At 38.4% G+C, this 14,426-nt stretch overlaps 1 protein-coding gene across 1 annotated transcript in view; it reads left to right on the top strand.

Annotated features, from left to right (window-relative positions):
• acin1b (apoptotic chromatin condensation inducer 1b) overlaps positions 1–14,426 on the top strand; it is a 30,719-nt gene that overhangs the window by 13,548 nt on the left and 2,745 nt on the right. The window contains exons 7-16 of the mRNA XM_056461295.1: positions 2,798–2,933; positions 5,971–6,016; positions 8,322–8,449; positions 8,808–8,963; positions 9,047–9,221; positions 9,297–9,442; positions 12,225–12,332; positions 12,429–12,536; positions 12,632–12,992; positions 13,763–13,860. Of these exons, the coding sequence (XP_056317270.1) occupies positions 2,798–2,933; positions 5,971–6,016; positions 8,322–8,449; positions 8,808–8,963; positions 9,047–9,221; positions 9,297–9,442; positions 12,225–12,332; positions 12,429–12,536; positions 12,632–12,992; positions 13,763–13,860 (1,462 nt within the window). The remainder of the gene's footprint in view (positions 1–2,797; positions 2,934–5,970; positions 6,017–8,321; positions 8,450–8,807; positions 8,964–9,046; positions 9,222–9,296; positions 9,443–12,224; positions 12,333–12,428; positions 12,537–12,631; positions 12,993–13,762; positions 13,861–14,426) is intronic.

Consider the following 14,426-nt stretch of genomic DNA (forward strand, 5'->3'; position numbering starts at 1 on the left):
CCTCTTGGTGCTTGCCAGCTTTGCATTCATGTGTAAATGTTAAGTATTCTAAGCGCTTGGCTTTTTTGTCTACGGGGGATCTGGCTGCCGTCCCCCTTCCCCTCAGCATGTGTTGACTGCTTTAATACAAAGGGAAAGCCTTGTGCTTCTAGAACCCAGAGGCAGTTTTTCCCCCCTCAGAGCAAATGGCATCAGGTCTGTTGTGTGTCTGGGGACAGCGGTGCCAAGGTGTGCTGCACAGGTGTGTGTTTGTGCATTAGAGAGAGAGATTGGTTTTCTGTAGAATGGTGAGGGCTGTTGAATTCCAATTGAGGTAAAGCTGGTTTTATATTCACACATTTGTTCAGTGACTTGCTGCCTATATTGTTTACCATGGCACTTTGAATATTCGGTCTGAAATCACATGCAAGTACGACTTGAAAACAACATTAGCACTATTTATTTGACTGTGAACAATGTTGTACTTTGATAGTGATTGGCTACTAATATGATTTCAATATTTAGATTTGGCAAAGAATACTTAAAGTCTGAAATATATTAGTATAATATAAAAGTCTGAAAGTATTTTATTAAGGAGAAAGTTTTAATGTGTGAAGATAAAACCAACTTTACCTTAATTGAATTCCCTGTTGGTGCAGGAATTATCAGACGGTGGCTAATCAGTTCCCCTGCTGGAACTTTATTTGCTTGGGTTTAATTTAGTTCATTAATAGTGTTCCATATGATTAAGAAGAGTCTGAACTGTTTTGTGTACTTTTAAACGGATTTAATATTGTACGAGCTGATCATTGGTCATGTATTTGATTTAGTTACGAGTTAAAAACGGCAGCTTAATGAAATTTAAATGATTGATTATTATCTTTAATTGATACTGTAAAATCTCAGCAGACATTGCTGTAAATTTGTCACATGGTCATCTGAAATTATTCTAATTTGACTGATTTTGTTGCTTAATGTTTGCTGAAAATGAAAAACTTGTCTAATGTAAAGTTTCAAAGAACTTAGTCTATTTATAAAGCGCATTATAACAGTTGTTGACCCTTACGCAGTGCACAAATAAGGGCTGGGCCAGTAAATGATGTCATATCGAATCGTCATAATTTGTTGATAACAACGATAAGCTCTTAACAATTTTACTTGATTTTGTGCGAATCACACTGCAGAAATATGCAACAACAGTAGTCTATAATTGTGTTGATATTAGAGATTAGCCAATTTTTGGGCTGAAAATAGTTCATGCTGCATTACCCAATATTTGATTGTGATGTCACACGAAGCGGCTTTCGGGTCCAATCGCTCTATCAAACTGTATGGGGAGACTCGGCAAATGATAATAATAAACGTGTACAAAGTGACGCAATGCTTCCGAAAATTACAATCACTATATATATATATATATATATATATATATATATATATATATATATATATATATATATATATATATATATATATATATATATAAAACCATGCCGAATATCCAATAGCCAGAAAGTGATTAATTTTTTAAAAGTTGTTATAATATGGGTATTTGTGATGCAGCATGTCCAGACACTGTCGAGTACACCATGAATTTATATAAAATTCAGTTCAATATGTTATATGACTAAAAAGTAGTCATAAACCAATATTTTCTCAATTCAAATCAGTAGTGGCTTGGACGCGGTAACAGTATTCCAAACGTCACAACTTAAACGGATTGTTTAGCGCGCTCATTTCACTTTCCCGACAGCAGTCATAATTGGGATGCTCTTTTAAAAGTGGAAGCATTAAAAACTTGTATCAAAATATATATCGTTATCGTTCAATAAAGATAAGAATTATTGATATTGCATTTTTGCCAAATCGCCCAGCTCTAACACAAATTGTATTAAATATTATCAAATAAAATCAAAGGAATAAAACAACGTACAATACATACAACTTCAAACAAAAAACAGCAGGCTCAGCTGACTCCGGTATTAAAAACCTTTTCTAAAATGTGAAGTTTCAGTTTCCCCTTGAACACGGATTCAGTAGAGATTATTCTAATACAGACCGTTCCACAATTTGAGGTCCACAATGGAAAAAGCCCTTGTCCCCCTATTTCTTTCATTTTGATCTGGGAACTTTTTCCGACTTGAAGAACTTAAACATCTAGCAGATATGTTAACCGTAGCAATTTCAGAAAGGTATGAAGGTCCCAGACCATTTAAAACCTTAAAAACAAAGAGTAAAATTTTTAACTAATTTAATTTAGTGCCTGTAAGAAGTCTAGCGGCTGCATTTTGGACCACTTGTAGGCGATTGACCAATACCTATCCAAATAATACCAGCACAATGTTCAAGTCGAGGAATAAGTATGTCATGATCAACCGTATCAAACGATGCTCTCAGATCCAACAACTGAAGTATTACAGAATGCCCAGAGTCAACAGATAGTAAAATGTCATGGTCATTAAACTGTATCTAAAACACCATTTGAAATGTATTGAACTTTATATTCACATTGTTAAATCTGTTGACAGTTGTTTCATCTACAAATAATTCATAGAACTGCTGTCTCGTCATTTCCATCTTTTAAAGTAAGTTCATTGGCATTGGTTGATGACAATGTGAAATTGTTGTTTTTACTTTGACAGTGTTGCAAGATACCATCTTGTTTATGCGTGTGTGTGAGTGATTCTGGCAGTGAGAGTCATTTAGCCAGGCAGTTATTTATAGGTGGAGTGACCCAGATCAACCACCCTCAGTCACCTTACCCCTCACTCTCTTTTTGTGTCTTTCTTTCCCTTGTGTTTCTCCTGACTTTCTCTAGGGAGGTAAAGCAGGAAGCTCTCTCTGAGCCTACAGGCCAAGTTGCCATGGAACTGGAGAGCCTCTCGCATTCAGAGAGTGCTGTGCAACAGTCCGACCACCAGGGGGCAGATTCAAGCAACTCCCGCCCAGAGGAGGTAAGAAGGCCCACAGAATGAAGGAAACCCCCAGTGGAAATGATAACCCTGAGAGGGGATAACAAGAATCTGTGAGGCAGCTCTAGTTTAAACTTCTGGAATCAAATTATTGTCTTCACATACAGTTGAGGATTGAATGTTCTTGTTACCTTTATTCTCTTCTTTTTTCCTCTTACTCAATAGCAACAGTTGCAGCATCGTCTAGGAGTGTGCATAGCTAATAATGTGTAAAATTAGATACTGCCATTAGCTATGTTTCCATCCAAAGATGCGAATTAAATTTATGTGCAAAACTGGAAATCACATGAAAGATGTGCGAATAAAGCAGCACTTTCATCCAATGCATCAAAGAGAACAAAATCATCACTTCCTGATTAACTGGCGGCAAATATCTAAAGTAAAAACAGAATTTACTGAGGTAGGAGAAGCTGAGTGACTCTTCTTTATTTAATAAATGACTTATGGTCATGTTTGAAGTCGTGAAACGCGAAGCACAGATGCTCTTGAATCTGGAGGTCATTAATAAATAATAACATTGAAACTGAAATGGTTAAGGCGTTTTAGAATGACCAAAACATTTCAGATGATTTACTATGTGCTCAGCCAGCTGGTTTGTACATTTACACACATTTTTATCATCACGTGATCTCTTATAACAAAATCACATGACTTTTTTTTTTATGTGCATACTGGAATTTGTTTAGTAAAAGTGTTTCTACCGTAGTTTATGCACATCCTTTCTTTTTGGAAAATTACTCAGTAATGCATATACGTTTTTTTATTTTCATTTTTAAAACTTATGCGCATCAAGGCGTTTCCATCAGCCATTTTTTTATGCACAAATCCAAAATGCGCATAAAAATAGGTTGATGGAATCATAGCTAGTGCATGCGAAGGGAGAAGTATCTGTGCTAGTTTTAAACGTGCAGTTTAACACATTTAAATAGTATAAAATATTATTTAAATATATCTGTTTTGTATTAAACAGTCCTTTAGGAATGTAAAAGATGTCAAGTTTTCTTAGAATGATCAACGTTTAAACCATTAGCTAGCTAGTTGATTGATACCATTTGTTTTAAAGTTTATTTTAACAACAGTATAATTAGCAGTAGGGCTTTACAGTCCTTAATCTGATAACCCAACTTTGAGAAGTTGCACCTTAAAGGTCACTTGCTTTTTAAAACAGCCATCCGTTTTTGTATATTGCGACATTAGAGTGTAGTTAACTAGCACACAGTGTTTATTTGCATTGTAGTGAGTGAGCAGAATGATAGACCCTTGGCAACATGTAGTTAGAGATGTAGGCTTTAGTCTCTCTGTCCTCCTCTCTCCTCCTATTTCTATCTCTCGTTCTCTTGTCTCTGCCACTCTGTCTTTTTGCTCTTGTTCCCTTTCTCTTTTTATCTCTGGATCTGGTAGTATGACTGTTTTGTGGTTTAAAATCCCATTGATTGCTTTGTTGTGAAAGGTGCCCTCCCCTCTTCCATTGCTCATACTGGTACCTGCATACTGCCACCACCTCTTCTCCTCTACCACCTCCATCACCTGCCCCGCTATGCCCAAGCGTCTCGGCTGTACCTGAGCTAGGCCCCCAGAGTCGCCACTGCACACTTAGCCTGAGGGAACCTGCCGGATCATTGGTCACTGCCTCGACAAACAAAACTGATGTGGCCTCCTGATGGGACTGCTTAAACCAAAAGAGCTGATGAAACGTGGGGAGGCGTCAGCCGTATTGTGTGAAAGAAAGAACGCTGCTGACCAGCAAAGACTTTTTCATGTGCGTGTACGCTAGCCAAACAAGCGTCAGATGGACTACTTCTGTCAGCATGATGACTACACAGCTGTTTAATCGCCTTGACGCCTTCTGCTATTTTTACCCACACTTCACTGCTTGAATGAACTGATATATGCACAGACTCATTACACAAACATCTGCTGTTTTTCACAGACCTGTGTACTCATCGAATGGTCTGAGATGATCAACCGAGGCTTATGGACTAACATCTGGATTTACCACAGTTTTTCCTGTTGTTTTGGGGTCTCGTCAGTTGTTAACAGACTTGCAGCTCTAAAGGACTGACACTTCCAATGCAAATGGATTTAAAGAAAGATTTCAAAGAACTTTGCACCAGCCTGATAACTTGCTTTCTGTAGCTGCTGTTACCCATTCAGATTTCCAGATGAACTTGTGAACCATGCACGTATGAGACCCTTAGCAAAATTTGAAAAAGGAACACGTGTTTACCAGCAGATTGGACTTCGTTTATGCTGATGATCAAAGATTATTGAAGATTATCAGAACATTGGCTTGCCAAATGTCATGTGGTTCTTGTTGGTCCACGTAGACAGCCAATTTGGACTACATTTTTTTGTCAAAGACTTGCATTGTTTACTGAAAACTCGACATAACTTCAAAGACTTTCAAAGAGCAGTTGAATCACAATTCCAACCATGAGCAAAAACATCCATTGAAACAAAAAGAGCAGTTCCTGTCAGCCGGCCAATCAGCACACTCAATTGTGATCGTGTATCACCCTCACTTCTCAGCTTCCTCTGATTGGACCTTTGTTGCCTAGATACAGTGCACACTGCTGTGCGGTTGGGCCATAGCCAAGCCAGAGAGGAATCAGGTGTCAATGGTACCAGGAAAACCCTTTTTCCCAAGATGTAATTGTTTTTAGATAACTTAAAGTGGAAAGGTTTTTATGTTAACAATGAAGTTAAAGGGTGTTAGTAGTCCTGTATTTTACAGAACATATGGTAAAGTAGGAAAATTTAGACAAGCATGTTATGTTAAAGTAAATTCTAAAGTATTAGCAGTCAAAGGGACTAAGGGACACAAATACTTTATAGTAATGGTGGGATTCTCTAACCAACTGTGCATTATTGGTTTAACTGATAGCTGTGCATCTGTTCTTCCCTCTCTCCTTTCTCTCATTCCCCACCTTTTCCCAATGTCTCTTGTGTCTGTTTTGTCTGTCTTTTCCTCCACACATCCACTGGGATCTTGTTTTTCCTCCTTTTTGTTTTATTCCAGAGCTCTGCTGCAAAATCGTTTGCTGCCCGCAAGATCTCCCTCAGCAGTAAGTGCCTTTCTGTTTCTGCAGTCCATTTTTCTGTGAAAATTGTCTCTGCACTGCACATTTCAACCTGCTAATGTAGAACATAAATTAGTGATAGGATGTTGTACTTACTGAGTACGGTTTTAAAAAAAACAACAGCTCTGGGTGGAGTGATGCAAAATAACATTTTTACGACATGAACACAAATCAGTCTGTCTTGTCCTATCATCTACACTGAAAGCAGGCATTGCAGCGTGTGCATCTATTATTGAAAGACAAACACTTTCAAATGTAGTCATAGTTGAAAGCTACTAAACGTCACACAATTTCTTTTGTGTTATTGGAAAAGCATTTGTTAAAGGTGACATTATATGCCCAATATCCACAAGTTGATGCTGTAGGGTCTTCATGAAAATTGGTAACATACTTGGTTAATTTCTCAATGGTAGTGCAAATAAACACCTTTTTTTTTTTGCCTTGTCCAAGGCGGATTTATACTTCTGCGTCAAGTGCACATGTATGCTCCGGTGCAGCCTTTGCATGGTCGCATAGCCCTCACGCACATCTCAAAACATGTATCAACACGATGCATAGTGCAAGCTCTGTGATTGGTTGGCTTGATAGCTGTGACCATTGTGGGTGGGACCAATAGCCGCCTTGCACTGAGTTTTTACAAGTGTCAAGTCCTGTGAAGTAGCTCTTGATGGAAACTGTTGTTTTGTTTACCTTATGATTAATGTTGTTGCACATCAGGTTCCTGCCTCTGAATAAGCGAGTTTTAGCTATTCATACATTAAATTATCATTAAGAAAAAACAAAACGCACGCAAAGAAACTCTACACAAAGGAACATAACCTACTCCCAGCTAGCATTTCGGAAGTGTTATTGCAGAGCAACAGAAACCGCACCCAGAAGTATAAATGTGCAACACAAGGCAGGCACGGTGGGTCATGCCGATCACTCAACGCAGAAGTATAAATCAGCATTTACAGTGGAATGTTTCAGTGCATGACTTTTTAAATAATAATGAGCTGCTTTTTTGGGGGGTAAAACCTATTCTCCATGCATACAATGCTCATGCCACTGTTTCGACTGTTTGAAGTTGTTTTCACGGATTGACAGATAATTTCAAGTATGCATAATAATTTATAATTACTTGACATTGCAGCCCACCATTATCAATGTAAAATGTAGTAAAAATAAAACATACTATCATAGAATTGTATGTGTGGCATAGTGACAATTCTGGATGTAAATGCTTTGCTGATGTGAATGCATTAAAAAAAACATCACTTCATATAGCAAAATGATGATCAGGTTCTGAATACAAGTCAACTGAAGCTGGCCTTTGCTAACAATAAACAAAAGAAACAGACGGGAGTGATGTACAAAAATTACTTTCATCTTTGGAAGATCACTCAGATATTCAGTAAAGTGTTTTTTTTTTTATATGTTAACAAGTCAAATCTAATTTTTGTATGCTTTTTTGATGTTTTTTAATTGTATAGTTATAAATGAAATGTTTTCACCTTGAAAATAGCCGTTTGTTGCTGACATGGAATTAAATAATAAAATATATGATCTGATGTATGCATCTTTCTGATGAATTTATGGTAGATCTACATCCTGCCTTGCAAGTCCAGATTTATATGAATTCTAGAAAAGCTTGAACAGGCTGCATGCTTGGATTGCTTCACTTTTGTAAACTGCTTGGCTATCAGGTTACAAAAAGGGGTGGGAAAAGATTCCAAATTTTCCTCTAAGGCCATTACATACAGTACAAAGAACTAGCTGGTTACATTAAAACTGGCACCAAATTGAAACAAGTCGCTGGATGACACATGAAAACTCAAACCGTTTATAACAATTTTCTTTTCAGCTCTTCTGGAAGGCTGTGAAAACCTAAAGTGAATTGTTTGCTGACTTACCTAATGCAGTTTTTCTCAAATCTAGTCCTCACCTCGCATTTTGTATCTCTTTCTTATTTGACACAAGGATAATTTCATGGATCTCTCTGTTAATAAGTTGATCTAAACTAGGTGTGTTAAGAAATAAATACAAAATGTGAAGGGCAGGGGGACCCTGAGGACTGGAATTGAGAATGACTGGCCTAATGGAACACGTTAAAGGTTCATTCAACTTTTGATCATTGCATTAAAGCTTAATTGTTGCGTGCTTAAAGTAGCTAAAGTAAATTTAGTTGCAGTACCATTCCAGTGAAAAAGGCTTATAGGAGTATATGCATCACTATTCTCCTCCACAAGTCATTTACAGCTGCATCTGTATCTAAACTGCAGTGTTTTGATTAACATTTTCTTCCCACTAGGTAAAACAGAGATTGCATCATCTGAGTCAGAGCCTGTGGGGGGAGCCAGCAGGAAGAGAAGGTGGGGTTCCAGTACTGCAGTCACAGCCAAGAAACCGTCAATCAGCATCACCACTGAGTCGTTGAAGGTAAATCCCCCAAGACTGCTCCCAAATAGCAGACACATTATGAATTACTGCCTGTTTTTGACTGCTTGAATAAAGGTAATCTAGGTTAAGTGTGGTAGTAATCTGGCAGTCAAATTAACTCCAATTCAAAATACACAGCATTCATAAACATTCATATTCATTAACCATTAGTCATTCAATGGCACTCAACTGTCCCTTTATAGAATTTATACAGGCCATAGAGAACTAGCCTTGTAGTATCATGCACTGCATTTGTATCATTGCTGAAGTTGTGTACGAATTTAAAAGGTTTAGAAGCTTTTAATAGTTCTGCATCATAGTATTTGTACATACTTTAATGCATTTTGCTTTTTCACAGACATTAATTCCAGACATCAAGCCTCTACAGGAGGCAGTAGTGGATTTGCACCCAGATGAGGGCCGTCTCTCTGTGGATGAAGACTCATCTGGGCCTCGTGAACGAGAGGAACCGGAGGAGGATCAGGGCCTGAAGATCAGACGCACAGTAACACAGGTCAGACATGCAGGAGACTGCTGCACAGTACTGCACAGATTACAAACATTTCTTTATATACATGTCTGTAAACTTTTGTATAGATTGTTCCATCTGATGGACATGAGAATGGGCAGAAAGAAATGGACGAGGAGGATGAGGATGAGGATGATGATGAAGAGGAGCAGAAACACCCAGGAGAAGAAAAGGAAAAAGCTAGGAAACAGGAGAGCTCCCCTGATGCCAGCGTGGACACACCAGAATGTGATTCCCAAAAAGGTGATTATTCTTCCACATTTTAAGAAATAGCTTGGGTAGATTTTCAGAAATCAAGTTTTTTTTTTTCTTTCTCAGTCACACCCAGTGATTCTTTAGTAAGGCGCTCCATCAGTCAGCAGAAGTCTGGTGTGTCCATCACTATCGATGACCCCATACGGACGGGCCGCCAGCTTTCTCCTCCTCGTGGAAAAACCTCCAACATCATACATGTTCTCCACCTGGTAGGCGCTTTATCACTGCTCACTGTAATATAGGGATGTCTTAGGGTTCTTTAACACTTGATTCAATTGATTCAATTTTGTTACCAAAACCAAAATACAGAGAGCCACTTGCATTTATCTGCTGCAAAAAAAAATATTAAAGTGTTCAGAACATCATGCGATGTCTGCAGAAGTTATTTTTGGTGGACACAAGCCGACCTTATCACTGTTTGCACTGCTTCAGTCCAGCTTGTCGCCAAGGTAAGTGGTACGCAGACATGCACACATGAATGAACGTTATAAAAACCAAAGCTTGTTGTCCGAGTACCCACGGGGTCTTAAGAGCATTGAAAATATCTTAGTTTGATAATCTCAAATTAAGGCCTTAATAGCCATGAATTTGGTATACAATGTATACAAAAGGTCTCGCTACAAAGGTCTTGTTTTATTCATTTATTTTTACCTTTCCTAGGATTAAGTTCATACCATAACAAAATTAACTGTTAATAATGTAGGCTTATTAAAAGTTGCAGCGCAACGTTGAGTGCACCTCGCACTCCATGTCATTGCAGAAAGCGTGCACACCTGATACTATGGTTACTAGGGAAGTGAGGTACTGAACAAGGTCGTCGCTAGCCTAGTTTGTCAGCTAAAATGGGAAAGTGTCTGTGTAATCCGCTGTGGCTAAGGAATCCGAATTACGCTTGGGTCAAGCCTGTGCCAGGAAATGACCGCGACAGCTACTGCTGTTGGTGTCGGAAATCTTTTAAGCTAGCAACGATGGGTGTTACGGCACTGCACTCCCATATGTGGGGTGCCAAACACAACGCGTGTAGTACTGCTCGTCAGCACCAACCACCTAGTTTGCAGTTCTGTGCACCGGAGACCTCTTCAGTAACTGAAACAGCTTTGGCTATCAGTAATGAAGAAATTTCTACATTAGAAGCATTGCCACCACAGTCGAGGAACATCCTATCGTACTGTGGCTCAACACCAACTCTGCAGGCAATCTCTGAGCACCACTCTTACACATCGAATGAGAACATTACAGAGGTTTGGCTCCTTTTATTACTAAAGAACTGACTGATCAGGTCAATAAGTCCAACGGGTTTGTGGTCATGTTTGACGAGAGTCTCGATAAGTTGACAAAGCAAGCAGTTGGACCTTCATATTCGCTACAGGGTGGAGGACCACTCTGTTGCGCATGTATTAAATATAACTGATAATTGAAAATGTTTTATTTAATTCAAATAGCCCAGTTGTACATAATTATTTTCTAGGGTTCAAAATTGATACAGATTTGACATTTTCCCCTCATACTTTTGTCGGAATGGGTACGAAGTTGGCATTGAATTTAATTTGAAATGGTATTAAAGTCTTAAAGCTTTAAATTTCTTTTGGAGGATCCCGGGGGTACCCTGGTTGTACAGTTGGCGGTTCACTTCTGTTATTTGGTACGATTGCATTAATTTCAGATGTGGACTGGAGTTTGCACAAAATGTACTCCTCTTTCACACTTAGACTTTTGTTACGGAACCTGTCTCGTTTCCCCAGTTGGCGTTGTTCGTTTGGCATATGCGAATCCAGCAATCACACTCGGATCTGAGTCAAAACAATTGGTCCAAGATCACCTGAATGAGGTGGTCTCTGCTCGATTGAAACAAACTCTGGAGCGGATCGATTGTAGTGAGAAAGCAATACAATTCGAGCCAGGCTATATAACAGTGTATTATGGATATGTAATGGGCATATGGCTATATGAAAAGAGAATTATGAGTAGGGATGGATGTAATTCCAGTCAAATATGAAAGTGAAAGCATGCTGAACTATTAACAAGAGCAGTTTTATCCGTTAGGAAAATTGACCGAACAGCAGTCTTGGTTTATTTGCTCTTTGCTCTCTATAATGTAAAGCCTATAATGCATAAGCCAACTGCTATGTCTGAGAACGTCTTACCTCTGATTTATACTTGGTGACGATGTCTGTGGGTATCACCATTCAAAATGAAAACGCAGCTTTTCACTTACATTGTCTTGTTGCTCATCGTCATAAATTAAAATAAGGACTCATGACAGCTGAGTGGGAATCTGAAAAATAAACCGCGAAACTCTGACTAATGTGAGTAGAGTTTACTCTCACATGACTTGTCTTAGCTATTTAGGTCCATTTAGAAACTTTGCCGTGTGAAAGCAAACCGCACCAAGAACATAGAGCAACAATGTAACAATTTTAAGCCCTCTTTCGGAACAAGAGAATCAATCCACAGATGTGAAAGCACCCTAACTTTTATTAATTATATAGATGTATTGTTCATGTTATTAAATGAACACATGAACTAATACAACTTTATTGTTACGTGCTATTGAATTTTTTGATCCGATCATAAGTGTCTAATGCTAAATAAAGGTGTCTAAAATGTTTTCAGTTTGTCCACCTTTGAACTTGTTTATAGATTCATTTGGCTAAATACATGGTCGAATGTGTTCAAACATCAAGAAATGACCTGTTTTCTACCAGCTAATCAAATGTGATTCTTATGGATGTTCAAATAATTTGTACTTCACTGTTTTACTAAATCATGGATTACAAAGGACATTGTTGCTTTTGCTTGCTTTTCTGTTGATTTGTAAGCTGCGTCATTCAGTACTAAAGTGTCCCTCATGTAAAGCATAATCAAATTAGAAGGAAAGGTCTCACATCTGAACACAAGTAATGGATTTGAATGGCTCTTATAACCAGGTATAAACAGGGCCTTGATTTTATTTTAATGCTTTTTTGACCCCTTATCTGAACTGTTTCGTAGGTGCGACCTTTCACCTTAGGGCAGCTGAAGTTATTGTTAAATCGGACTGGCACTATGGTGGAGGAGGGTTTCTGGATCGATAAGATTAAATCTCACTGCTATGTCACAGTAAGAACATCATTACTATTATTAACTTTTTGACAGATGGAAAAAAAGATGGTTTTAAATTGAGTTTGGAACTAAATCTGTGATCTTGTCTATCAGTACTCCACTGTAGAGGAAGCAGTGGCCACCCGAGAAGCACTGCATGGTGTGAAATGGCCAGCAAGCAATCCCAAAGTACTACGTGTGGACTTTAGTGACCAGGATGAGGTCTGGACCATTTTCCTAAGCTGCTTTCTTTAGTAGTCTCTATTTTCATCCTATAATCTGACTTCTCATCATCTTGTATACTTTTGTGTCTCCAGTTGGACTTCCACAAAGGTCTGATCTCCGGTGAACGTGCGGGTGTAGGTCATGACCCAAAAGTCACAGGAGCGTCCAACCGGCCTCCTGCCGCTCATCCACCGGTCCCTCCTGCAAACCATGAAAAAGAGAAAGAACGAGAGAGAGAGCGAGACGGAGGTTCTTCAGCTGTCAGAGACCAGTGGGCTGAGAGAGAAAGGGCCATGGAGAGGAGAGAGAGGACCCGTTCTGAGCGGGAGTGGGATCGGGATAAAGTCAAGGATTTTGGGCGGGAGGAGCGAGACCGAACGAGAAGGTCTCGATCAAGGGAGCGAAGACGCAGAGAGAGAGGCAAGAGCAAAGAGAAGAGGACTGAAAAGAAAGGTGAGGAACAACCACTTTGGTTTACTCTATTCACTTTCCCCCCCCATGTAGGCTGTCTCAATTCCAAGAATGTAGAGAATGGATTTGGGTTCTTGTGAAGACTGGTCTTGCCAGGTTACTTTGGAAGAACGAACTCTGGAGACAAGAACAGAGAATGCGTCCTGTGAGAAATGAGATGCTGCGTTCTTCCTGATGGTCACATGATCTTTACGCATTATTAATACATTTAAACATTTCAGTATTCATACAACAATTTTCTGTTTTCCCCTTTTCAATATATATAACATGCACAAAACTAGCAAATAAACTGTGAACAATAAAAATAAAACCGATTTTAATATGAATTTCAGCAGATAAACACCCTTAATGTGTTTATACTTTTATTAAGATTTTCATGTCAATGTTTATTTTCACAGTCTCATTTAGGGAAACTCCTGAGATAAATAAGTTCTATCTCTGAACTTTAATCTAATATGAATCCATATAAAATGCTGTGCTTCCCCTCTCCTTTATTCAGCTGTAATGACTTCTGGGACTTCTAGAGTGAGTTTTGTGCCCAAGTCTGCATCTGTGCATCCTCGATATTAAGAACGCATCCAGGAACTTTCAGGCTAAATCTGTGGTTTCTTGCGGTCTTGAGCATTGGAACTGAACTTTGGCAGTTAATGATGACGTAACATGAGAACACAAGGAACCAAAATCGCTGAAGAACGTGTATTGAGTAACAGCCTTGGATTTGATATGACATCATCTCTACTTTTATTTTCCAGAAAAACCAGAAGAGCCTCCTGTTAAACTTCTCGATGACCTCTTCCACAAAACTAAAGCAGCTCCCTGTATATACTGGTTACCCCTCACAGATGAACAGGTCAGTTCCTCTAGGTGCTAATTCACTCTGTACAACCATCACTTCTTATTTTTGCTATTTTTTTTTTTTTTATGTGCTTTTGTACTCACTGCAAAGTAGTGTTTGTACTAAGTTTCGGTACAAATTGGTCATATAATTTTAAAGTGAAAGATTTCAGAGCCAATCACAGTCAGTTCTGCTATAATGTCAAATGGACATTTTTAAAGTTTCAGTACCGATTGGTACCAAAATTCAGTATCTTGAGAAAACTTCTGCAAAGTTACTTTTGTTCTTTGAGTAGAAGTCAAAAGTAGTTTGAATGGCATGCTGTTACCCAATTCTAGAGATACAACAATTATAGATTTTTGGTGTACGATTATAGTCTGAGAAATAATCACAGTTATCACGATTATGCATTTGAGTTCAAAACACTTCTAGTTTAGAAAATTACTTATGAACTTAAATTTTATAGTGTTATTTACTGTTATAGTGTTATATACTGTTTATTGCGGCTCAGTAACTAAGAATAATAAAATAAGCAAAAAATAATAATAAAAATAAGTAAAGTGTTTTTGGCATTTAAACAA

The sequence above is a fragment of the Danio aesculapii genome, chromosome 7 (genome assembly GCF_903798145.1).
Source record: "Danio aesculapii chromosome 7, fDanAes4.1, whole genome shotgun sequence".
In the NCBI taxonomy this organism is placed as follows: Eukaryota; Metazoa; Chordata; class Actinopteri; order Cypriniformes; family Danionidae; genus Danio; species Danio aesculapii.